The 26311-nt window shown below is 55.6% G+C and overlaps 1 protein-coding gene across 7 annotated transcripts in view; it reads right to left on the minus strand.

The window, feature by feature from the left end:
* The window catches only part of UNKL (unk like zinc finger), a 45047-nt gene that overhangs the window by 3443 nt on the left and 15293 nt on the right, over positions 1 to 26311 (minus strand). For 5 of the 7 annotated variants that reach the window (XM_060123908.1, XM_060123913.1, XM_060123909.1 and 2 more), the window contains 9 exons: positions 25842 to 25977; positions 24282 to 24399; positions 22797 to 22881; positions 22167 to 22252; positions 15566 to 15628; positions 9175 to 9352; positions 1852 to 1944; positions 808 to 1035; positions 6 to 208 (listed from right to left, as the gene is read on the minus strand). In XM_060123908.1, the coding sequence (XP_059979891.1) occupies positions 6 to 208; positions 808 to 1035; positions 1852 to 1944; positions 9175 to 9352; positions 15566 to 15628; positions 22167 to 22252; positions 22797 to 22881; positions 24282 to 24399; positions 25842 to 25977 (1190 nt within the window). The remainder of the gene's footprint in view (positions 1 to 5; positions 209 to 807; positions 1036 to 1851; positions 1945 to 9174; positions 9353 to 15565; positions 15629 to 22166; positions 22253 to 22796; positions 22882 to 24281; positions 24400 to 25841; positions 25978 to 26311) is intronic. The other 2 variants (XM_060123910.1, XM_060123911.1) reach the window with 2 other exon arrangements.

Consider the following 26311-nt stretch of genomic DNA (forward strand, 5'->3'; position numbering starts at 1 on the left):
CTCACCTGCTTCACCTGTTGCCAGGACTCCTCCCACTGCCGGATCTTCCTCTTGGCCTCCTCCAGCTGCCGCCTGACCCGCGCCAGCTCGGCACTGTTTGGACTCGCACCTGAAGGGGCCGTGGGGCCAGCATTCAGGATGGGTGACGGGCTGGGAGAGAAGCTGCCAGAGACAAAGTCCCAGATGCTGCCGGGGACGCCATTCAAGCCTGAGTGTGGAGGAGCCGGATGTCAGCCTGCTTTTGTGCTGGGACCTCAACAAGCATCTCCCCAGCAAGCTCTGGGGACCCCAATCTCTCCACCAGAAAAGGAAACAAATCCGTTTCTGTGGCTGCATCCTGGAGGCAGCAGTGCTCAGACTCTTGTCCCAGAACCCTTTACGCACTTAGAATCTGGAGGACCCCAAAGGGTTTTTGTTTGCATGGGCGACATCCATTGACATCCATGTTTCATTAGAAATTAAAACAGATACTTTAAAATATCAACTCTTTTAAAACAAAACAGATCGCATAACATTTCTCAAGGAAAGAAATTTAAATCAAGTTTCCTGTTTTTGCAAATCTGTCTGGTTCTGCGCTTGGTCTCTGGCGATATCACACCCCCGCAGCCTGCAGGTGAGACAGGTCTCGCCGTGGTGGTGTCACGAGAGCGGCTCGGGGTCCCAGGCACAATGACACCCCCACAGAGGTTCAGGTGCAAACCCCAGGCCCCCTGCCCAGGGCACCTTGCGCCGAGCAGCAGACACGGGGATGGGATGAGCCACACTGTGGCCGCCTCCCGCACCTGGAGCCCCAAGAGCCCCGCTCACCGAAGGAGTTGTAGGACGGGGCTGGGGGGCCCAGCGCTCGGGGCTCCGACTTGAGGGCTTGAGGCTGCTGGGGGGGCGTCATGGCTGAGGAGACGAGCGGCCCCGACAGGGACTGGGAGAAGGAGCCGAGTGGGGAGGCGGACAGGGACGACGAGGACTGCAGGGATGGGGAGCGGGGCAGGCAGCCTGGGATGGCCACGGGCGCCGAGCCCCCCAGCGACCGCTGACCTGCGTGGGGCGGAGGGGCCGGGTTAGCGAGGGGTGGAGCAAGATCCTCTGCCCCAGGAATCCCCCAGCACCGCTCCGAGCTGATGGAGCGGGTGGACACCGGGGGTGGGGGTGCTGGGGGGACCCCCACCCAGAGAGGCGTGGCTGCACCCCTCACTGCTCAGACACTAGGCCCTGCCCGGCCGACCTGTCCATGGGCATGGTGGTCCCAGTACTTTTTGGGCCCCCCAGAAATGGTTTCTTTTAATAATAGAAGAGGGATTTCCTTGGTGGTCCAGTGGTAAAGAATCTACCTTACAATGCAGGAGACGAGGGTTGGATCCCTGGTCAGGGTACTAAGATCCCACATGCCTCAGGGCAACTAAGCCCTCGCGCCACAATTACTGAGCCCGGGCACCTCAATTAGAGAGCCTCCATGCCGCAAACTACAGAGCCCATGCACCACAACTAGAGAGGGAAAACCCACATGCCACAACTAGAGAGAAGCCTGTGCGCCGCAACGAAATATCCCGCATGCCTCAACTAACACCTGACACAGCCAAAAATAAATTAATTGAATAAATAATAAATAAATCTTTAAAAAAGTAACAGAAGAAGAAAGATAAACTTTTAGGTCAAACAGAATGATTCAGTATCTAATGTTAACACATTTGTCTTCATGCCAATGCAGTGGTTAAACATCTCAGAAGGGCCACAAAGCCCTGACCCCCACCTCTGCAGGGACCTCAGGGTGGGGGCTGCAGGGATGGAGACAGGACCCCTCCCACCTTAGAGCCACAACAGAAGGCCCTGGAAAGCACCGGGTGCAGGCACTACCTGTGGGTCCGAGGTCACGGCTGTCGTGCTCCTCCAGGTCCTTATCTGGGGGCACGAGGCTGATGTCACCGAGGTGAAGGTCTAAGGAGGATCCTGCAGGACAGAACCGGCGTCATCGCAGGGGAAAGCCAGGCTCTCGTGGCGGAGGGGACCCATCTGGGCTTGGGGCCAATCTACTAGCCTCAGCAACACAGCCCTCATCTCACTGACTCAACTTCTAATCATTTGGTAAAATCTAACCAAATAAACATGCTTGACTAGTAAAGAAAATTCCAGGACGGCCACGTCCAGGGGAAAGCGGCTCACGGACGACTCAGGTGGCACCCGCGCTGACCTCCTCAGCCAGGTCACAGCAGAGACCCACCTCCATTCTCCCCTGGGGCACTGAGCTGGGTGTTCTGCTGCAGCCCTCGGTGCCCCCCAGGCCTGTCTGTTAAAGGGACAGGGGAATGGAACATGGCCCCCTCGGCGCTGACCCCACCTGACACTCCCTCCTGGGGTCCTGTACCCTGGGGACCTGACACCAAGCAGGAAGCTGTCTTGGGGTGGCCAAGATCAGGCCTGCCAACCCCCGAAGTTCCCACAGCCCCACACGGTCGACTCAGGGAAGTTGTGGACTGGGAACCGAGGGGAGGGGCTGCAGGAGCTTCTGGGACACAGCGTGGGGCCAGAGAGACCTCCCCAGCACAAAGTCACAGGCAGGTCCGCAGCAAACCATGGTGACATCGAAGGCACAGCACACAAGGAGCTCTGCCACCTCAGAACCTTTCTCCCCAACCCCCCTCTGGGGTCTGCTCTCCCAAAGCACCCCTTCCAGGAGGCAGGTGAGCCTCTCCTGTGTGGCTCAGTCCCATGCCCCCTGCTGGCCGCAGGGCCCCTCAGTGCCCCATGACGCCTGGTCAGATGCACCAAGTCCCATTTCAAGAGGCCACAAAGGCACTCAACGCCCCCAGCCCAGGGGTGGACCATGGGGACCCTCGTCAGAACTGCCTGCTCTGGGTCAGCCTCCTACCTCTGCCCCTCCCCCAGCTGCCTGGTGCCAAGTGTCAGAGTCCCTGGACAGTGTCCAACCCAATGAGCAGCATCAAGTCAGACCCACCCCAGAGAGGAGGAAGCTCAGCTCTGACTACGCCCCCCCACCCCCTGGGGCTCAGCCAGACCCCCAGGAGCAGAGGAAGGAGGAGCCGGGAGGCTGGGGTGGCCACATTTGATCCAAGAGTCAAGAGGGCAAGGTGGGGACTTCCCTGGCGGCACAGTGGTTAAGAATCCGCCTGCAAATGCAGGGGACACGGGTTCAATCCCTGGTCTGGGAAGATCCCACATGCCGCGGAGCAACTAAGCCTGTGCACCACAACTACTGAGCCTGCACTCTAGAGCCCGCGAGCCACAACTACTGAAGGCCACACGCCACGACTACTGAAGCCCATGCACCTAGAGCCCATGCTCCGCAACAAGAGAAGCCACCGCAATGAGAAGCCCCCACTCGCCACAACTAGAGAAAGGCCACAGCAGCAACGAAGACCCAACACAGCCAAAAATAAATAGATAAACAGATAAATTTATTAAAAAAAAAAAAAGAGGGCAAGGGGATGAGACTGTGGCTCTGGAACAGAGAGACCCACGCCCAGGGAGGGGGCTGCTGCCTTTCAAATGAAAGACCCTCTACCACACTCAGGGGGGAAAAACGGGGCAGGAGACGTGTGACTTCTGAGGAGTCAGGAGCCAGACACATGCAGAGCAGACTTGGGGTCCAGCCTAATGGGCAGCCCCATCCCTTCCCTGCCTGGCTCCCATGGGGACCACTGAGCCAACCACGGGGAGGGCTCCCACCCGATGCCAGCGCTTAGCGGCCCACTGGGGTCCCAGCGCAGCTTCTGCCCCAGGGCGAGGCTACCATGCGCACCCGGGAAGGCAGACGAAGGGGCCCCGCGTCTGTTTCCTTCCCTGTTTCATCCCTGCCACCTGCAGACACGACCTGGTCCTGGCCCCACTGGCAACGACAGCCAGGAGCACGGAATGGGGCACAGGCTCCCTCGGCCCAGAGGGATCCCCCGACTGTACGGCACTGCAGGAAGAACTATTTGAAGGGCTGGTGAACACGGGGTGGCAACCGGGCCAGGGCCCCTGGAGTTTCCACCTCTGCTCTGGGGTATGAGGAGGCCAAAGGAGCTGAGCCTGTGACACCGGACGCTGTGGACATCAATGCAGGCCCTGGGCTGGCAGCACCCCAAGCTCCTCAGTCCTGGGGCAGCGGCAGGAAGACGTGAAGCGCTGCTCACAGCGCTGTCCCAACTGTGACAATAGCGCCTGCACAGCTGGACCAGCCCCGCCAACAGTTTCATGTGACGCACCCGATGCCCACATCCAAGGATGGAGGCGACTAGAAGGTGGCCTGATGCAAGAGTGGTGACAGGAAGAAAAGACCAACCCAAGCCCCTCAGGGAGACAGCGGGGCTGGGACCGTGGGGGCAGCACCCGCCTCTGGCCTGCACAGTCCCCCTTTCCTCCTGGGGGCTCCACTCCCCTCTGTGGGTGCCCCCTCCAGGCCCTGCTTCTCAACGCTTCTTTGCAGCAAGTGCCTCCTGCTCCCCAGGATGCCTCCCGACATCTAGAAGCACGCAGGGCCATTCGTGTCCGGGAGCCGCCAAAACTAAGCACCACATACCAGGTGGCCTCCAGCAACACAATTCTACTCATGCAAATCCACTCTGGGGCCAGAGGCTGAGGTCAAGGTGCACAGGGCTGGGCTCCCTCTGAGGCTCCAGGGACTCTCCCTCCTGCCTCTTCTGCTGGCAATCCTTGGCATTCCTTGGCTTGTGGACACACCAGCCCTACCTCTGCCTCTGTCCTCATGTGGTCTTCCCTCCCCTGTGTTTGTGTGTCCAAATTTCCTTCTTATAAGAACACCAGTCATATCAAATTAGGGCCCATCCTAATGGCTTCATTTTACCTTAATTACATCTGCAGAGACTTGTTTCTTTTTTTTGGCAGCACCGCACAGCTTGCAGGATCTTAGTTCCCCAACCAGGGATTTAACCCAGGCCCGTGGCAGTGAAAGCGTGGAGTCCTAACCACTGGACCACCAGGGAATTCCCTGCAAAGACTTGTTTCTAAATAAGGTCACACTCCCAAGTACAGGGGCGGAGAGTTTACAGCGGAGGCATATCTTTTGGGGAGCACATAATTTAACTCACAACAATCGAGACCACCTGGAAACACCCCCACACACACACACCGACCTGTCCTCTCCAGGCTGTGCTGTGGTGCTCGAACGGGTGCCTCCCGCAGACCTAGGGGCCCAGACCTGTCAGGACTCCTCCACAGACAGACCTGTCTCCTGTTAATGTGAACTCCACACAGAGGGTACAGCCTCTGGCTCCCACCTGCTCCCCAGGACATGACCACAGGCCCTGTAGCCCCTCACCCAACTCTGCCCCTAGTCGGGTGACCCCCTCCTTCTTGCTGTCCCCAGTTTCCAGCTCACTCTTTAAACTGTCACCCCAGCCTTGCCTTCCAGCCCTGCACTGTACCCCCAAACCCCTCCGGTCAAAGGTGGCCCTGTCCCTCTTTCCTCCCCTGCCTGGGGCCACATCCTGGCCCTGCCACCCTCCATGGGAGCCCGGCAGCCCCTCCTGTGCCTGGTCCACACCCGGACACAGGTGACTTCTGCAGTGCTCATCTGCAGACGCCCCAGCCGTCCCCCAGCATGGCCACACTGCCTCCTCCTAGCAGGAGTGGCCCCACTGCAGCATTGGCTCCTTATCAAACCGCACACAGGTGCCTCCTTTGAGCTGGTGCACCTGGGCCCACATGCTGAGCAGAAGCCCAGAGGAGCCCTCAACTCCTCCTCCCCTGACCCACACCAGTTAGGGCTCCCAGCTCTAGCCATCTCTGCAGGCTGCCCCTTCACCCCGACCTGCTCTGTCCCAGGAGTAACCTTTCTGTGATGACAACCTCTTCATGTCCTGAGTCCTGCCTCCCAGAAAGGATGTACCCCTTGGCGAGCCAGTCCACACTCCCCCAGCAGGACCCTTTCCCACCCTGCCCCTCCCCACCCCAGCAATGGCTCCTCCTTTGTCTTTTAAGCCATGACACTGCTGTGGGCTACAGCCTGCCACAGCTTCCATTAGCCCTACTAGTCCTGAGAAAACTCCTGCCCAGACTCCAAAACCCTTCTCAGAATCACACCCTGCTCCATCCCTGCATGTCACCTGGACTGTGCGGTCCAGCCCAGGCCTGGACCACTGCTGGCTGATGTGCAGACTCACCCGCTGACAGCAAGCACCCTGACCCACCCACTACACGCCTGACCTGCCACCACCACCCACGCTCCCTGTGCTGGCCTGGCACATCTGCTCTGCCTGGGGTCCTGAGCTCCTGTCCTGGACATGCTGGTCAGGAGGACCTGACAACATGGACTTAGCCCTTCACACCTGGAGTGGTGGGATCAGGTTAGGGGTGGTCTGCTTCAAAGCTGGCAGAGTTCCAGAAACATTTTTTTAATAACAAAGGCACATAAAATGAAGGAAGGGATGGACGGATGGATGGAAATAAACTGTGTGCAGGAGCCTTTTCTTACCTTGAAGTGATTTATCTCATCCCACTCCCCCACCCCCACCCAATGACTCAGCATAAAGGGGCACCTCTGTTGCCCTGCCCCGCTCAGGTGCAGGCAGGGCACAATAGGGGCCAAATCTCACCCGACAAACCACAGCCTGTGTTGCGGAGGCGGGGGTTGGGGGGTGGCAGCGGTTACTGGCGTTCCCAGGAGGTGTCCTGGCCCACTTTTTCACCAGCACTATGTCTCTTATCCTATTACACACCCCACTGTTCCCTAAGATCAGACCCAGGTCTTCTGAGATGTTCTCTTAAAGGAAGAACTGACAACACTCAAAATCTATGTGAACCCAGTTAGGTAAACTGTGCCATGTGACCCGGAGCCCGCCTTGCCAAAGTACCAGTAACCGCCCAGATGTTAACAAGCAATTAGCTGAAAGCTGCTGAGTAATGGCCCTGGCAAAGCTCGGTTCCCGACGTGACACAGCACATTCAAGAGGTGCCCAGGTCCCCAGGACCATGGGACACACGGGAACAATGCACACAGTCAGTGCTCGAATTAGAGGCCAGAATGGGGAACCCCTGACGTGGGGGTGCTCCCCTGCACCCACGGGGAGGGGGCAGGATGCCCCCTGGCGGTCTGTCCTTCCCCTAACTAGAGGATGGAGAAGCACCTGGCAAACCCGCTCACTGCTGGTCTGAGTTTCCGACAGTGCAGGCGGCGATTCGATTCGCAGCAGGACAAGGCAGGAACCCCGTCCTCCTCGGGGAGCGAGAGACCCCCTTCCGCTAGGCGATGCAGGCTTCCCTGGAGAAGCCCGCGGCTGGCGCCCACGCAGGGAAGCAGCGGGCGCCTCTGCAGAGCAGGTTCCTAAAGGGGGGATGTTTGTATTCGCCTCATTCCGCAACCCCGAAGACCTTGGTACCAACCCCTGGCTGTCACACCTGGCCTGGGGCGCGGGTACCGCAGACCGGTAAGAGGAGCACCGGGAGGGGAGGGGAAAGATCTGGGGGAGGGGAGGAGGGGGAGACGCACCTCACATGGGAGCGGATTTGGCCCACCTGGAGAGACGGGAGTTGGCCCACCTGGGGAGAAGGGAAGGCGCACCTAGCACAGGGAGTTGGCGCACCGCTCTATCTGAAGCTCCGGGTAACGACGACCCGCACCCTGACGGCGCGGGACTGACGATGCTGACTCACCGTCCCGGCGTCCGGCGCCCCGCGCTGCTGCTGCTGCTGCTGCCGCCGCCGCCGCTGCCGATTCAAACACGGCCCTCGCCCCGCCCGGCCCGCGCCGGCCCCGCCCCTGGTGACGCAAATGTTAGATCGCCCCGCCCCCGACTTGCCCCGCCCCGGTGACGCAAGCCTCGGGATGCCCCCGCCCCCGACATACTCCGTCCCACCCTGGTGACGCAAGCCTTAGGCTGCCCCGCCCCTCACCTCCTCTTACCAGCACCTGCCCCTCCCGGCGCTGCGAGGCGGCGTGCCGGGACCCCGGACCCATGTTGTGCGAAAACCATCGCGGGGCCGGGCTGCTTTGTTCGGATTAAAGTGGGGTCTCCGCGGCAAGTCCCGAGCCCTGCCGCCTGCCGGTTGCTCCTACCCTGCCCGCCTGCCGCGGCTCAGGCTGGACCCCACTCAGGTAAAACATGCTCAACCCAACGCCATGTGGGTCAGGATGAACAGGCCGTGACCCTGCCCTCGGAGGTCACTTAGAGTCAGCTGCCCACAGCCCTGAGGTCTCTCCACAGTCGATCTAGTCTTTCCACCCTTTGCCAGCCACCTGGCAATGAACTCCGGAGGTTCCCGCCTGTTCATATGAAGTGGAAGGCAAAAGAAAGGAACCTGCCCTGTGGCCCTGAAATGATTCCACTGAATCCATTAAACACAGAAAATCTGGAACCAGCACCTGTTTATTTCAGAGTTTACCCCTTCTATTCATGCAGTGCATTAGTAAGGATACAACCTGAATGAAACTACATGGGAAAACAATCCAGTCTACACCTGTTAGCCCCAAAGCGGGTGGGGTGTGCACTCTGGGTCCTGGGTCCCAACTGCAGAAAGGCCAGCAAGGGCCCTCCTCCTGGGGCCAGAGGGCAGTTCTGAGGATTCCGTTACTTCCCAAAACTGGCTAGTATTATTGGTGCAGCCAGGTGCACCCAGACGTGGCCTGAGAGGGCCAGGTGACCCGTATGGCCCTGACAGGCACCATCTCACCCACCAGCTCCACTCCTCCCTTAGCTTTCACGACAGCCCCAACCTGGGCTCTGCGCCTCCATCCAGCTGCCAGACAGGTCCCCCGGGTCCAATCACACCAGTCATCAGTCCACAAACCCTCAAGGACTCCCAGCGGCCAAGAACCCCTCTGCAGCCGGTAGCCGTGCCCATGCCTTGTGACCTCATCCCCGCTCCTCACTCTTGTCACCGTCCCCCGTCTTCAGGTGCCCTCACCACCCCTCACAGCCCCCATTTCATTTCTCTGAAGCCTCCTGTTGTTGGTGGTCTCAGGCTGGGTGGCACTGCCCGCTCTGCCTTGCCCTGTGGGGCCTGTCCAGCTGCCCCACCTGAGGGCTCCTCATCCCCTCTGCAGCCCAAGGCCCCCAGCGAGGCAGGCATTTCCTAGACCACGGGCAACACAGCCAAAGTGGCAGGTGACCGAAAATGCTCTTCTACAAACTGAGCATGAGCATACACCATGCATACTGGAAGGCGTCAAGGGAAGTGCAAAGAGGCGTCGGGGAGATGGGAGCAGAGCCCCAGACTTACCTGGGACCGCCTCGACGGCGCTGCCAGTGGGGTCAAGAGGGTGGGCACGAGCCGAGACAGTGGGCAGAGCGGTGGGCGAGGAGCCGCCTGAGCCAGTGCTGGATGCCAGGCTGGATGCGAGGCTGGAACTCACGCTGGGAGCGAGGGGGTGACCCACTGCCAACACTGCCAGGTGGCTCTGTGCAAAGACATAACAAGATGAGCCAGCGCCCTGCTCAGGGACAGCAATGTGATGGCAGCACAGTGACAGAGAATGACAGAATCGAGACGGATGGGCTGGCCCACTTTTATCCCCAAAACAAAATAAAGGAAGTCGACTACTTTTCCAGAGATTCTAGAGAGGCTTTAAACATCTGGTTAGTTACAATAACTATGACAGCAGAATCACGAGCTGTCGATCACCCAGGGACGGGAACAAATGTATCCAGGGAGTGTCCCATCTAATGATGATAATAAGAATCATGATAATAAAGATTCAGAGAAGGACGTTCACAAGCAGATGAGGCAGCCTAAGAACAACCCACCACAGACGTGAGCAGACAGCCAGCACTGCTTCTGAAGACGTCGATAAAATAATCCTGTGAGGGGCTTCCCTGGTGGCGCAGTGGTTAAGAATCTGCCTGCCAATGCAGGGGACACAGGTTGGAGCCCTGGTCCGGGAAGATCCCACATGCCGCAGAGCAACTAAGCCCGTGCGCCACAACTACTGAGCCTGTGCTCTAGAGCCCACATGCCACAACTACTAAAGCCGCGTGCCTAGAGCCCGTGCTCTGCAACAAGAGAAGCCACCGCAGTGAGAAGCCCGTGCACCGCAACGAAGAGTAGCCCCCGCTCACCGCAACTAGAGAAAGCCCGCGTGCAGCAACGAAGACCCAAAGCAGCCAAAAATAAATAAATAAATTTATTAAAAAAAATAATCCTATGACCTCATTACCCAACAAAAGAAAAAGATTGGGGCAATTCACATTATCTTTGATAGATTAAAAGAATTGGCACAATTTTGGATGAATAGCCAGTAATGTGGAGGGCACTGTGCACAGAAAAGGATGTGATAAAAATGAACCAGGACAGACCTACAAAGTCAGACCTCAGGGCTTTCCACACTGTACACAGTCATGTCTGGGTGCACACTCAGAGGCTGCTAGGAAATCAAGAGTCAGAAGCTATACTAAAGTGAAATGGTATGTCGTCTGGGTTTTGCCTCAAAATAATATAGGAAAAGTTAACCGTGGTGGGGGGGGAGGGAAGGGGTGCTATAAGACCAAGTGCAAGGAGATGGGGTTCCTAGTGAAATTCTCATAATAAAAAGGAAATTCACTGAACAGTGTGTAAGAGACCAATCTGGCACAGAATAGCTTCTCCGAGCAAGTGTTCCCAGCCCTGAGGCCTCCTTCTTGGCGTTCACGGTCTACCCCCAGCAACTGGCTTTGCTCAAGAGAGGCCCCAGGTGACAACCCATTGCTCCATGACTGCAGAGACCCTGGGACTGATCGCCATTGTATGCTTGAGACTAAAACTTAAAAATAGTAACTCGGGGGCTTCCCTGGTGGCACAGTGGTTGAGAGTCCGCCTGCCGATGCAGGGGACACGGGTTCGTGCCCCGGTCTGGGAAGATCCCACATGCCGCGGAGCGGCTGGGCCCGTGAGCCATGGCCGCTGAGCCTGCGCGTCCGGAGCCTGTGCTCCGCAACGGGAGAGGCCACAACAGTAAGAGGCCCGTGTACCGCAAAAAAAAAAAAAAGTAGTAACTCAAACTACAGAGGTCTGGAGAGCAACGTCCCCCAGCTCTCCCTGGGCTTCAGCTCAGAGGTGGGCCCACCTGCCCATCCACAACCTGGCTTTCCATCCCTCCAGCCGTGGGAGGTGTGACCACAGGCCTTCTTCCTCTCTCCCGCCGCAGCCACTGCCCCGTCCCCGGGCGAGGCAGGAATGGCAGGAACCTACCCATGGCACTGCAGACACCCCATGTTAAACCCCACGCATGGAGCCTAGCTGGGAGCTGCCGTGACTTCACCCACCCAAAAAATTCATACTGCAGGAGCACGTGCCCCCTTGAAGACATCAGGTGACACTTTGTCCTGAAAATCGATGACAACATCCTGGTTGGTCCTTTCCCTGAGGCCACCCACGGTGATTACAGATGTAGCAGGATGGGTGGAGAGTGGGGTCTCTGTCACCAGGAGAGCCAGACGTGACACAGCAAAATGGGGGAGGCGTGCCCCTCCTTACGCCAGCTTTGTCTGCACGGTTTCTCTTTTTCGTGGTAAAATACACATAACATAGCATTGACCATCTTACCACTGTTAAGCATACAATCCAGCAGTATTAAATACATTGACAGCTATGCAGCCATCACTACCATCATCTCCAGAACTTTCTCATCTTCCCAAACTGAAACTCTGTCCTATTAAACACTAACTCCCCACCCTCCCCGAGCCCCTGACACCCACCCTTCCATTCTCTGTCTCTATGAATTTGACAGCTGCAGGGACCTCATATAAGCAGGATCAAACAGGATCCCACTGTATGGGGTGGGGGGCATCCCACTGTATGGCTGCTCATCGCAGCATGTAGAATCTTGGTTCCCCAACCAGGGATCAAACCCTCACCCCCTGCAGTGGAAGTGAGGAGTCTTAACCACTGGACCGCCAGGGAAGTCCCAGGATTTGTCCTTTGTGTCTAGCTTATTTCACTGAGCATAATGTCTTTGCTTATTTCACTGAGCATAATGTCTTTACTGTGTGTCCCCCCAAAATCCGAATGTTCAAGCCCTAACCTCCAATGTGACTGTATCTAGAGATCGGGCCTTTAAGGTGACAGTTAAATGAGGTCATAAGAGGGGGGTCTGATCCGATAGGTCTGGTGTCCTTATAAGAGGAAGGGACTCCAGGGATGCACAGGCACAGAGGAAAGGATGTGCAGGCACATAGCAAGACGCCAGCCACCGGCACCACACCTGCCTACACTTTGATCTTGGATGTCCAGCCTCCAGAACTGTGAGAAAATAAATTTCCAGTATGTTAGCCAGCCAGTCTAGTGTTTTGTTATGGCAGCCTGAGCTAACACAGTCTTCAGGGTTGATCCATGTTGTAGCATGTGATGGAATTTCCTTCCTTTTTATGGCTGAATAATATTCCACTGTATGGATGGACCACATTATGCTCATCCATTCATCCGCCAATGGGCACTTGGGTTGCTCACACCTTCTGGCTTCATGAATAATGCTGCTGTGAAAATGGGTGTACAAATACCTCTTCGAGACACTGCTTGCAATTCATTTGGGTATATACCCAGAAATGGGATTGCTGGATCATAAGGTAATTCTATTTTTAATTTTTCAAGGAAACACCATACTGTTTTCCACAGCGGCTGCACCATTTTACATTCTTACCAGCAATGCAAAAAAGCTTCAATTTCTCTACATCATTGCCAACACCTGTTATTCTTTGTTTTGTTTTTTTAATAGCAGCTGTCCCCTAATGGGCATGAAGTGGTACCTCATGGTGGTTTTGGTTTGCATGTTCCTAGAGACCACTGGTATTGAGCATCTTTTCATGTGCTTGTGGGCTATTTGTGTATCTTCTTTGGAGAAATGTCTACTCAAGTCCTTGGCCCATTTTTTTTTTTTTTTTTTTGCGGTACGCGGGCCTCTCACTGTTGCGGCCTCTCCTGTTGAGGAGCACAGGCTCCGGATGCGCAGGCTCAACGGCCATGGCTCATGGGCCCAGCCGCTCCGCGGCATGTGGGATCTTCCCGGACCGGGGCACGAACCCGTGTCCCCTGCATCAGCAGGCGGACCCTCAACCCCGGCGCCACCAGGGAAGCCCCCTTTGCCCATTTTTTAATCAGGTTGCTTGTTTTGTTGATGTTGAGTTGTAGGAGTTCTTTCTATGTTCTGAATATTAACCCCTTATCAGATAAATAATTTGCAGATATTTTTCCCATTCCATGAGCTGTCTTTTCACTCTGTTTGTTGACAGTGTCCTTTGATGCACGAAAGTTTTTAATTTCAATGAAGTCTCATTTATCTATTTTCTCTTCTGTTGCCTATGCTTTTGGTGTCACATCCATGAAATTGTTGCCAATCCCAAAGTCAGGAAGCTTTCCCATCTGCCTGTTTTTGAGTAGCAGAGACACACTCGTGTGCTAGGGTAAGCTTGGGGTGACCTGGGGACTCATCAGACTAACAACTTGGAAAGCCCGCCTGTTCGCTGAGAACTGAGTCCCCCAATTGCTCTGCTCTCACGGGGTGACACCACTGGCTGCCTCTCAGAGCGGGACAGAGCGAGTCCTGGAGGGCTGGGGTCTGCGCACCGCGGACACTGTCTCCATGGTCTCGGAGCCTGGACTCTGCAGCGATGGGCGGCTACAGCACGGAGCTGCTTTCCTCGGCAGGAACCACCGAGTGCCGCCCAGCAAGCAGGGGGTGTCTAAGAAAGGGGCCCCCTGGGAAGGAAGACGGACACTGGGGAGTGGGCTGGGCTAACCAGCGAACTGAACCGCCTCAGTTTATCAAGGAAAACACCACACGCCCTGTGTTCCCCACTCTGACCCAATGATCGAAGCCCCAGAAACAAGAGCTGCTGCTGAGGCCCAGGGACATGGGGTCCTGCGGCCGCCTCAGAGGCGATGGGAGGTCCCAGGGTCAGGTGGCCAGAATTCTCCTCCAGCCAGAGCGGACGGCGCCCACATGCAGGGAAGGGGTGCCTGGAGCAGCATCTGAGCACCATTCACCCGAGAGAGCCACCAGGCTGGCCTCATAGCCACGGCGTCCACTGGGCATTCCAGCCGACCCTTCAAACAGAGCGGGAACTTCAGGGGTCCCAGGGGAAATGCTGGGACCAGTGAACCTGGCCTAGGGGCCCTCTGGCTTTCCAACCGGGCCTGGCTTTGGGACAGGATGGAGGGGGTCTCTGAGTGCAGGTGAGTGCTGGCTGGTAGATGAACTTGGCCAGTCTACTCACAGCGCCCAAGGGGGAGGGCAGCTCGCACACTGGGAACCTCCCAGCCATCTTGGGCTCCCCCGCCGTGAGCCCCACTCCTTTCCAGGCCCTTCCTCCTCAGCCCTGAGACTGCGGTCACGTACCCTGTTGGTTACACTACTGTTAACATTTCATGTTTCAGATTCTTAATGAACAACTTCTCGATTTCAATCTCTTTAAAAAAAAAAAAAAGACAAGATAACTGGGTTGTATTTTTACTTTCAACCACCCTGCTGATTTCAAAAATGTGCTTCAGAAGCTTCTAATGGAAAAACAGTGCCTGAACATCTTGCCCTGAAAAATCCCCCAGGAGGTACCTTCAGGGCACTAAGAAAACCAGAAGAAAAGGAACTGTGAGGGCCTGTCCACTTGGGAATTTAAAATAAAGCTCAGAGCAGAGACAGGTGACAAGCCGCCAGAGAGAGTGAGTGCTCGCTGTGCATCCTGCCAAGCCCAGGCCTTCCGGAGCATGTAAAGCTCCCTCTGCCTTTTACAGTGATAGGAAAACAAGCATCCTTGTGTCCAGAGAAAAAAACCTGTTTCTCAAACAACTTGGTTTACCAAGCGTACAGGAAGCTATGTCGCACAGAACAGAGAGAAAGGGCCTGACTTAGCAGAAGCCTGGGGGCGGGGGCGGGGGGGGGGCACGGCGGGAAGCCCCCATGTAGCCTCCCTTGGAGGAGAAAGAATGCATTGATCACTAGTTTCTGATCACTAGTTCTCTCAGAGGTGAAAACAACTCCAGACTGTGACCCGAGAGAGGGAGACCAAGCCAGGCTCACCCTGGATGCTGCCATGGGCTCAACTGTGCCCCCAAAACTCAGATGTTGGGGTCCTGACCCCCAGCACCTCTGAACGGGACCTGCTTAGAGTGAGGGTCTTTACTGAGGGAATCAAGTTAAGACAAGGTTGATGGGGGGGTCCTGATCAATAGCACTGATGTCCTGATGGAAAAGGGACCACTGGAGACAGACACAGACACAGAGGGAAGACGGCGCCTGCAGGCCAAGAACGGAGGTCCCCAAAAGGAACCAACCTTGCTGACACCCTTGTCTCCGACTTCGGGCTCCAGACGGAATCACTGCGTGTTGTTTAAGCCTCGGTCTGTGGAGCTTTGTCACGGCTGCCCCGGGGACGCTCACACAGAAGGGCCACGAAGGGCACCTCTTATTTCCCCGTGGGGGAAACTTTAAGAGGTTTTGGTTCTGTTGTTTCCAAGGTACGGCACACTTTTTAAAACATTAAAACAAAGGACACATGGAACAGATGACTTTAAGAAGAATATAAGAATGTAGCTGTTTTATAAATGGATGTTAACCAGGTCACGGCGTGAGTCAGGGGTAAGTGACGGGCTACACAGGCAGCAGTCTAGTCGCAAAGAGAACGTGAAATCTCGCCTCGGGTAGTACCTGCTTACTGTCCTGCTCGCTGGCCTTCTGGCTGCCTTCAGCAGGTGAATCTCTCCGCTTTGCCTGCAACAGAAAAAGCACTGGCTGTTGGAAGAAAAAGCAGCTGATTAAAAACACACAGAGACCTAAGCTTTGCTCGGAAGGCAGAAAAGGCTGAGGACTAGGACTTTCCTGGTGGCGCAGTGGTTAAGAATCCACCTGCCAACGCAGGGGACACGGGTTTGAGCCCTGGTCCAGGAAGATCCCACGTGCCGCGGAGCAACTAAGCCCGTGTGCCACAACTACTGAGTCTGCTCTCTAGAAGCCTGTGCACCTAGAGCCTGTGCTCCTCAACAAGAAAAGCCACCATAGTGAGAAGCCTGCGCACCGCAACAAAGACCCAACATAGCCCAAAATAAACAAACAAATAAAGGGGGGAAAAGAAAAAGAAAAGGCCAAGGACTGAAGTCCATGAAACAGAAAGGCTTTCAAATCTGCTGCCTCTGCATCAGTTTTCTTGGATTCCAGTTCCTACACCTGATGTGGATCTCTGCGCTCCTTGCCGGTCCATGTGAAGGCAGGTGAGAGCTCCCTGAACCCACAACGGCGAACCCCAAAGAAAGCCTCCCAGGCAGGGCTGCATCTCCAGAGCCGGGAAAGTCGTGGGAAGTCCAACACCTGAGACAAATGATTTCCTGGAAGGCTATTCTCTGCCCTCACCCTTTCTGCCTGGAGACAGCCTATAAATTTCCCTTCATAAAGGCGATCCCTTCCCTCCCAAGAGGAAAGGAACAGCTTAACCACCTGAGAACGCTAATCACCCAAAGGACTGCAGGAGGCTGAGCCTCACAACAAACTCACTAAAATAACCCTCATCCTCCCTTACTTCCCCCATATCTTTACCTTCCCAAATTTAGTTCCCTGTAAGCAGAAACCCTTTTTGTCTTGTCACTTTTCCACAATTTATTGCTCTTTGTTAAAAGGGTAGATAAGCCCCCAGGTCTAGCCTCCAAATGAATAAGAAATAAACATTTTCTCCAGTTAATTTGCCTTTGGTCAGTTTAATTTGTGGGACCCCAGACACTAAACCTAAATGGATAGAGGGAACAGTTTTGGGTTTTTTTTTTAATTTATTTATTTATTTTTGGCTGTGTTGGGTCTTCGTTGCTGCGCACGGGCTTTACTCTACTTGTGGCGAGCATGGGCTCCTCTTCGTTGCAGTGCGTGGGCTTCGCACTGCGGTGGCTTCTCTTGTTGCAGAGCACGGGCTCTAGGCGCCCGGGGTTCAGTAGTTGTGGCTCGTGGGCTCTGGAGCGCAGGCTCAGTAGTTGTGGCGCACAGGCTTAGTTGCTCCGCAGCATGTGGGATCTTCCCAGACCAGGGCTCAAATCCGTGTCCCCTGCATTGGCAGGCGAATTCTTAACCACTGCGCCACCAGGGAAGCCCGAGGGAATAGTTTTTTCCTCTCTCTCGCATGTAAAAATCCTGACTCCCATGAGCCACCTTCTGGGGAAACTGCACGAGGATGGCTTTGCATGCAGAGCTCAGGACCTGTACTCTCAGGTCAAACATAAGCATGAAAACTGCACCAAGGGACTTTCCTGGTGGTGCAGTGGTTAAGAATCTGTCTGCCAATGCAGGGGACATGGGTTCAATCCATGGTCCAGGAAGATCCCATATGCCACAGAGCAACTAAGCCCGTGTGCCATGACTACTGAGCCTGCACTCTAGAGCCCGCGAGCCACAACTACTGAGCCCACGTGCCACAACCACTGAAGCCCATGCACCCTAGAGCCCACGTGATGCAACTACTGAAGCCCACGCGCTCTAGGGCCTGCATGCCACAACTACCAAAGCCCATGTGCCTAGAGCCCGTGCTCCACAAGAGAAGCTACCTCAATGAGAAGCCTGCGCACCACAATAAAAAGTGCCCCCGCTCACCACAACTAGAGAAAGCCCACGCACAGCAACGAAGACCCAACACAGCCAAAAACAAAAACAAAAAACAAAACAAAAAAACGTTCTTTAGATCTGAGTGTTATTCTGATTTTTGTGCCTAATCTTATGTTAAGTGAACTTGAACTTGTGGCGGTGGCTTAGGTCATCCCTTCCTTCCTTGTTTGATTTCTGGATTTGTAGAAGGACCCAGAAGACTCACAGAAGGCAGAGAAGAAGCCATGTTCACACAGGCCCTGACTGGGGCCCCTTCCTCCTGCCTGATGCCCAACACCCAGCTCAACTCTGAGCCCGTCCTGGTTTCTCTGGTTTCCTTGCATTCTTTTCACCCAGAAGTGACCCCCCCACACACCCCAATTTGGTTGTTGGCCTCCGAAGGCCTTGACCAGAGACCTGAGACCCTCGCTCTAAGGAGAAGCTACATTGTGAAGAAACCAGGTTGCCCTGAAACAGCTCTGCTCGCCTTCAGGATAAAGTCCCAGAGCTCCTGCGTGGGGCCTTGTCCCCGTCCAGGGGCCCTCCTGACTCTTCCCTGGGCCTGCACCTGTGCTGGGCGGGGAGGGGAGCTCATGCTCTGCAATGTCAGCAACCCACCATCACACAGGAGCTTTCAGGTGTGCTGAGCAGGCACCTAGCTGTGCGCGAATGTTCTGGAACGGGGCAAGAGGGCGGCCGGTGAGAGCAGCTTGCCCCGGATAGAGCACAGAGTTCTTTCACTTACGTTCAGTTCTGCTGTCAAAGTTGACTGAGATTCAGGAAAATGGGGAAGGGAAGCTGTCCTCTATTCCTCACCCCCAATTTAAACGAAAATGGTTCCTTTGGGACAGTGAGACCCATGCTGAGGTCCGAGCTTCTCCAAACACCCCAATCGACGTATTCCCTTAGGGTCACGACCAAACCACATGCCCCTGAACCCATGCCCAGAGGCGGCCCGAGTTGACCCCAGCGCCTCAGATCCCACATGATTCTTGGATGCTCAAAATCTATTTGAGCATGTGCTGAAAATGTCAGGCAGGAGGACGAGCCAGTTCCCAGTTCCAATGTTGTGGTCCTCCAGGGGAAGACTGGATGTTTCACATTGAAACACTTTGCTTGAATCTTTTTAACGGAAACTTTGTAATAGGGAAGAACAAATCTGACTCCATATTGGATTGTTTCTTTTGCTTTAACCTTTGTATTCTATTGCTTTTGCTACAAGTTAATCACTAAAAGAATGTTGCCTATAGCCTGAAATACACAGGATAGCCCATTCTCAAAGTTCTGACCTTTAAAGGTTTATCACTTTTCCATTCATATAGAGATAAAAAGTTGCAAAACAGAGCATAACATTTATCTTGTTGGAGGTTTATAGGAACGTGACCAGACCTATGCAGACAGCTTTGAGAACAAAGGATTCCAAGAAGTTCGCAACAACTAACCATACGCCCTCTCCTTTTAGTACAAAAGAAGCCTAAATTCTAACTGGGTTCTTTGGGACACTAGTCCACTGTCCTCCTGGTCTGCTGGCTTTCCGGATAAAGTTGCTATTCCTTGCCCCAACAACTCATCTTTCGACTTACTGGCCTGTCATGCGGTGAGCAGTACAACGGACTCGGTAACTTCTTGGAGGATTTTAACTTCTCCCTCAATTTCCAGTCCTGGCCTTAGGCCCACCTGAATGAGTTCTGTCTCACATAAGGACGAGCAGAGGTGGTGGCCACACGAGGCGCTGCTGTTCATTCTGAAACGGTTACACTGACACACTCGAGTCCCACCTCAGGGTAACTGAGGACCTGTGAGGTGGGCGAATCCAGGTGCACCCTGCCTAAAGCAGCTGTGGGGCTGGAAGCCTGACCCGGGGAGCAGGGTGGGCATCACCCAGGAGAGCAGCCCAGCTCCCTGCCTCACCAAAGGAACTCAGCTGCGTCTGCAGCCAGACATGAGAGGCAGCATGCAGAAAGGTTGTGCTAAAGTCACAGCTGGTGAAGAGGAAACACTCCTCTGTGACACTCGCTACCTGGAGACAGCACAGACCCCCACAGACTGAGGGCTGTTCCACGAGACACAGCTGCACCTCAGACGCCAATCCAAGTCCCAAGTTGTCACCTGTGCGCCTGACCAACCAGCTGTAAACCAGGGTTTCCATGACCCCCTCCTTGGGTTCCATCTACAATGGAACCCAAGCCATTGTACTATAGCTCACAAAACTCCAGGAAACATGTAACTATGTTTACTGGCTCATTATGTAATAGAGGATGTGATAAAGGACACAGATGCACAGCCAGGTGAAGAGGCACTCCGGGCAAGGTCCGGAGGGGTCCCAAGTGCAGGAGCTTCTGTCCCCGTGGAGCTGGGGTGCACCACCCTCCCGCACATGGATGTGTTCCCCAACCTGGATGCTCTCCAAACCTCATACTTTAGAGATTTTTATGGAGGGTCATCACGTGGGCACGATCCACTATTGACTCAATCTCCAGCCCCTTCCCCCTCCCCAGAGGATGGGGGTAGGGCTGAAAGTTCCAGGCTTCTAATCACACCTGGTCTTTCTTGTGACCAGCCCCATCCAGGAGCCCACCAAGAGTCACCTCACTGGAACAAAAGAATTATGAGGGTCTTGGAGTCCTGTGTGAGGAGCCAGGGGGAGAAGAGACCAATATACATATTTTCTATTATTTCACAATGTGTTTCTGTTGAGAGATGCCAGCAGGTCACATGATGTGGCCAGTTCTGGACACAGTGAGGAGAGGGTGCCGGCAGCGGGAGCCGACGCACAGCTACGTGGGCCCCACAGCCGGAAGCAAGCAGTGGGGAAGCCGCTTCCCTCTCCCCGGTCGTAGAGGAGGGATTCAAACCCAAGACAGACTCCTCAAACCCAGGACCACATCTACAGGTGATGAGACTCCAGGCATCTCTCCCCCACCAGGGTGAAGTATGCATAGTGAGGTTCATGGCTTGTCTGTTCACCCAGACTCTCTCTACACTGAAAAGGAAGCAGCGGGAACACCCACTGTGCACAAGGCTGGATTCGGGACTTGTGACAATCCTCACAAACAAATATACTCAGGATGGAGGAGGCAACCAGTAGAGAATGAGAACCTCGCCCCCCCAACCCCACCCCCCGCCACCTGCCCCAAGCACAATGCCCTCCCCTGCACGATCTTCCCGTTCAGACCTGGCAGGGCTGCCGGGCGCTCCCTGCGGGGCTGCTGCAACAGAAGACCTGAGAGAGACAAAACCAGGGCTCCCGCTCAGCCAAAGTCGCCCAACACACAGCTGGAGCCCAGCACCATGCAGGAAGATGGTGTTGCCAGGCCTGCCCTGAGGCTGTCTACGTCCTGGGCCCGAAAGTCAGAGCCAGCCCCAAACAGGATGCTTCATTACTTCTTTAAGTTTTTTAAAAAATCGCGGCAAAATTCACACAAGAGTAATTTTTAAAAAGTGAAGGATTCAGTGGCATTTGGCACATTTACGATGTTGGGCGAACCCCACCTTTATCCAGTTCCACATTTCCATCTGCAAAGGAACCCTCCCCACTGAGCCCTCACTGCCATCCCTTCCCCAGCCCTGGCACCCACTATGTGTTCTAGCACGGTGACTTTTAAGTTGCAAAATAATTAACAAAAGACAAAGGATGCCCTGAGAGTCTGTCTGCAGGGGTGGGCGCACTGTTCTGGCACCGCCCAGCAGCCGGAGGCGCCTCCTGCAGGGTCCCAGCTTCCCCGTCCAAACACCCTGGTTGTTGCTTCTTCAGGTACAAGCCACACCGAGGATCCATCCACCCTGGCCCTCAGTGGGAGCCAAGCCAGTGGCCCTCTGACCACCACCTGAAACCACGACTGTCACACCCCCTGGGAGCCACCAAGAAGGTGAGGAGGGGACTAGCTTCTGCCTCTGCCAAGCGCCGGCTCTGCTACTGGAAGAGAGTGGCAGTCCCGAATGCTCCTCCGTGCTGAAGGAGCAGTGATGAACTGTGTGCTTGGCAGGGCTCCTCTAAGCAAACCCCACCTCAGCTGTCCTCACCTTTCCTGTCCTTCTGTTTTTTCAGAAAAGCACCAAGTGGAAAGAAAGACAGGATGGGGAAACACCTGAGTTTTCTTCAGTTTCCTTCCTAGAACCAATCCCAGGCGGCCACCTCCTCAGTGACACCAACACGACAGATAAAAACGCGTGTGAGGAAGAGGATCATCCTCAGAGACATGAGGCAGAGCCAAGGAGCCCACAACCATGCCCACGACCATGCCACAGTGACGGACGGGACGCAGGATGGAGCCCCCCATTGTCCCCTCCACCTGCACGGGCACAAGGGTCCTAACCCACAAGGCCCCCCATCTCTCACTGCACAACTCTCACTGAGACGCCTGGGTCTGCCCTCACACCTCGTTGGGGACCCACCTCTCCTGCCCTTCAGGGATCCCCATGGACTCGGGGCCCCTCTTCACACGCAGCCAGAGACCGCGCCTCGCACATGGCCAATATGTGCGTGTCTGGCAAAAGGCAAGGCCAGGCAAGTACACCCGGGCCAGGACTCAGCCAGGATTCTTCTAGACTCTTCTATAAGGAGCCGCCAACCCTGCAGGCAGGCCGCCTCCAACCATGTCACCCAGAGATCACATCCATCCGTGTACCTAATGCTGGATTCAAACCAAACAGCAGAGCGGGCACCCTCCTCGGGACGCCGTCCACTTACGTGTCCGGGCTGCCCACTGGGGGCTACGGGGCCGCTGGTGGAGGTGAGGTCTCGGCAGCCCCAGTCGCTGGCCATTCCAAGACTCTCTGCCGAGAAAGGGGGTGGCAGGCTTTGAGTGGCTGCTGGCTGAGACTTTGGTTAAAAAGACCCCACAGATCAGGGAGAGCAAGCGTGCGCTAGTCTCTAACGGGTCGGCCAGAGCCGCTGTGAGCCGAGCCAACCGCATGGGACCCTGGCATCTTCCAGAGCAAATCATGAACAACTCCAACAGCAGAAAGTAATGGAAAATTTCAACAGGAAAAGCCACCCTCCCCATTAAAATAAAAAATAGTAAAAGCAGAATTTGCAACTATGCTCATAAGAACAGGAATCCCAAATCAAAAAGCTTTAAGAGGAAGCTCTCGGGAACCCCGGGGAAGGGCCGTGTCTATGCATTTCCCGTCACCGACATGGTTTCTGCCTTTGGGGACTTTATGGGCTCATCTGGCCAAAATTACTACACTCATGGCCCTGGGGTGTCCAGAGGCAGGGCCATGCTGAACCCCATGAAGCCCAGAGCCCCGCTGACCCTCCCAGCCGCCCCCGACCGAGGCTGAGCCCTGCCTGCTCCGGGTGCACCAAGGTACTCACTCTCCACGTGCGCAAAAGCACAGAAGGGGCCCCGAGGGCAGTGCCCAGTCTGTCGCATGTCGTTGCACTTGGTAGACTTGTAGATCTAGGAAATGAAAATAAAACAGCAAATAGACAGGCTGGACTGGAAACCTGTTTCCGTGGGAGGCCCAGAGCTGGCTGGGCCTGGCCTCCTCCTTCCAGCTGGAGGCCCAGAGCTGGTAATCACAAGGGGGTATCCTGAAAAAGAAGGATGTGGACACCGCACCCCTCGTCCCCACTCCTCCCAGCAGTCCCAGGATGCCCTGTCTGCGCAGGGCCAGTCAGCCTGGGAAACCGTGTGGGCCTGAGGCTGCTCCTGCAGCACCTGTCCTTGAAATCACATATCAGGTCAGCTTGTCCACTTGGCACTTCCTGAAAGATACACCTGGTTCAGTGCCTGGTATACAGCAGGTGGGCAAGAAATGCCTGTTAAGTGACCACGTGCGCCCACTCCATGGCCAGACCCAAGGCTGCTTCACTTGGGTGTGGCCCCGCAGCACAGCCTGCCCAGAAGGGACAGCGGCCTCTAGGCCCCAGACACCCTCATGGGTGCTGCCACCCGCCCCCTTCCCTGCCCGAAACACTGCTCGTTCCCTGTGGCTCTTTGACCATCCCCTGAGCACCTGCACTGAAATTTTAAGGGTCACCAACAGAAGCAATTTCAAAAGGTCTCCAATTCAGAACTCCAAATATCAGGAATCTAAGTGTTGTTTTATGCACGCTTTGAAGCACTGAATCTCTAGACAGAAGAAACTTTTAAGAAATGAAACACCACAGCCTTTCAGACCAGGAGCCCACCCCTCCCTGGAGCCCAGGTGCCCCAGTGGGCACAGCTGGGCGCTCCTTCACCGCAGAGCCTGCTCCCAGACTGGCCCTGACCCTCCTGGTCCCAGTGCTCTGATGCTCTCCCATTGGTCCAGGGGCTTTGTGTGCTTGTTCGTTTTTAACACAAATCCGAGTGTGCAGCAAAGGGTTAACTCCATGGCTTCCCTGTCCACACCCGCATGCCCCAAAGGAAGGACTGGCTTTGATGGGCTCAGGGAGGTGATGTCTGAGTCCCTGGAATGTCCTGCCTGGTCGGGTCTCTGTTTACCTAGGGCCCTGGGCCATGCCACATGGTGACTTAAGGTGGGCCTGGGCCACGCAGCATTGGCTCAGCCTCTGCAGGGGCCAGAGACTGAGGTTAGCCACGTCTGCTGACCGACCCCCAGTAAAAACCCTAGATGCCAAGGCTTGGGTGACTTCCCAGCTGGCAGCACTGTGAGTATGGCCACAAATACGGCCACACACGGTGGCTAGGAGAAGGACACACCGTCCACAGTGCGCGCCTGGTCTCCCCAGGACCCGCCCCTGTGGCCTTGATCCTTTGCTGATTTTAATCGCATTCTTTCCGTGTAAAGAACCATAGATGCTCAGCCCTGCGAGTCCTTTGAGCCCGTCCCTGGACCGAGGGTGCTCCCGTACCTCGGGGTGGAACTGCTGCTCTGTGCGCGAGTGGCAGTACTGACAGCTGTCCCCGCTCTCGCACCTGGAGGGCTCGCCCCACTCGTCACCGTGCTTCACGCTGGGGCAGGGGGTGGACCTGGGGGACAAGGAGGAGTCAGCGGAGGATGGATGTCCTCCCCACATGCCCTGGGGCGTCAGGCTGTCCGCACAGTGCTGAGCACACGTGCACCACCAGGGGACATGGGTGCCAGCCCTGGAAGCACTGGCCCCTTCCTCACAGGACAGGCAAAAAAAAAAGCAGGGCAGGGATTTCCCTGGCCGTCCAGTGGTTAGGACTCTGCGCTTCCACTGCAGGGGGCGTGGGTTCGATCCCTGGTCAGGGAACTAAGATTCCACATGCCGCAGAGGGCAGCCAAAAAATAAATAAATAAATAAATAAAAAGGAGTGCAGGTGCCTGGTGGAACCCAGAAGGCATTCAGGAGCCCGTTTTCATTTTCCACAAAATGTGAAGTGAGTCAGAGCCACCGATGCCACTGTGACAAGCACCTCGGAGACGCAGCCAGGCTTCCTGTAGCAGGAGGAGACCAGGCCCAGCCCCCACCCAGCCCACCAGGGGACCACACTCTGTCTCCCCGTGAAACTATTTCAAAATTGAACCTGAGACTTTGGTCCTACAATATGAAAACCCTACCCAATACCCTCTATTCTTCAGGTACTTCCTGACAGCTTTATTGTATTGGATTTATTTAAAAAATTATCATCTGTGGGAAATAAAACTTTTATTTTTTACGATTTTTTATCCCTTTGATACACAGTAAATTCACTTCACCTTCTCAAGATGACATTGGGTGACTAAAAGCCAAAGGTTCTCTGTCCCTCAACTGAAACTACTCAGAACAGTGACTGTCATAAAAACAACTTTATCTGAAAGTGAGGGCTCTCGGGCAGGTGAGGTGGCATCCAATTATTAGAGAGAGGCTCTTTGCTCCAAGAACAAGCTCTACACAGAGCTCGGGACCCAAGGGAGGAGCGAGGTGAGGGCCAAGGTGCCCAGGCACCCCTGGGGTTCCGTGTCCCCAGTCCCCCACCCCGCCCAGTGCCAGGTCCATCCAGCAAGTTGGTAAACCCAAGGCTAAGCTGGGCACCAAGGTGAGGGCAGCTGGAGTGAGGAGGAGACGGCCTAGGAAGAGACCAGGACTGCCAGGTGCATGAAACCAGATGAGGCCCAAACCCACCACCCCGAGGACATCAGTCCCCCGGAGAGGGTGAAGTTAGGCTGTGGGCACTGGGACTCTCAGCCTCGCAAGGGCCAGTTCCTTGCCAGTAGGTGCTATTGCTGGCAGGGACACACAGGTCACAGGAGGGAGGCCGGGGGAGGGGGGGAAATGGAGGAGCCACGCCCTGACCGCACCTGCCGGCTGGCTGGACACCAGAGCCTCTGGGGAGAGTGAAGGGAGCAGAGGGGTGGCTGCCTAAACTAGAGCCTCGAGCCAACGTGTGAACAGAGGGGACCGCCGGGCTGGGCCCACACCAGAGAAGTCGGCCAGGGCCCTGCGGCGCCCGTGGCCCAGGCTCACCTGTACTGGAACCTCCGGGGGTCCCGCCGCCGGTCCCTGCTATTGTGGAAGTGCGGGCATGCGTAGCCCTGGCGGCACAGGCGTGGCGGCTTGGGGCACTGCTCTGTCTTGTAGCTGCCTAGCACGAAGTTGGTATCTGAAAAACAGGGGTCCACACGGAAACGTGCACACGTGTGCTCACGGCAGCCACACAGCCAAAAGATGTCCATCGGCAGATGATGGGTAAATGCCATGTGGCCCAGCCATGTGGTGGAGCATCACTCGGCCATGAAGAGGAGTGAAGCACTGACACGTGCTACAACGTGGATGAGACTTTAACAATCTGAACACACAATGCTCAGTGAGAGAAGCAGACACAGAAGGCACATGTTGTATGATTCTACTTATAGGAAACATCCAAAACAGGCAAATCCATAGACAGAAAGTAGATTAGTGGGTATCAGGGGCTGGGGCTTCTTTGGGGAGACTAG

Source organism: Lagenorhynchus albirostris, chromosome 15, assembly GCF_949774975.1.
Source record: "Lagenorhynchus albirostris chromosome 15, mLagAlb1.1, whole genome shotgun sequence".
NCBI classification, from domain to species: Eukaryota; Metazoa; Chordata; class Mammalia; order Artiodactyla; family Delphinidae; genus Lagenorhynchus; species Lagenorhynchus albirostris.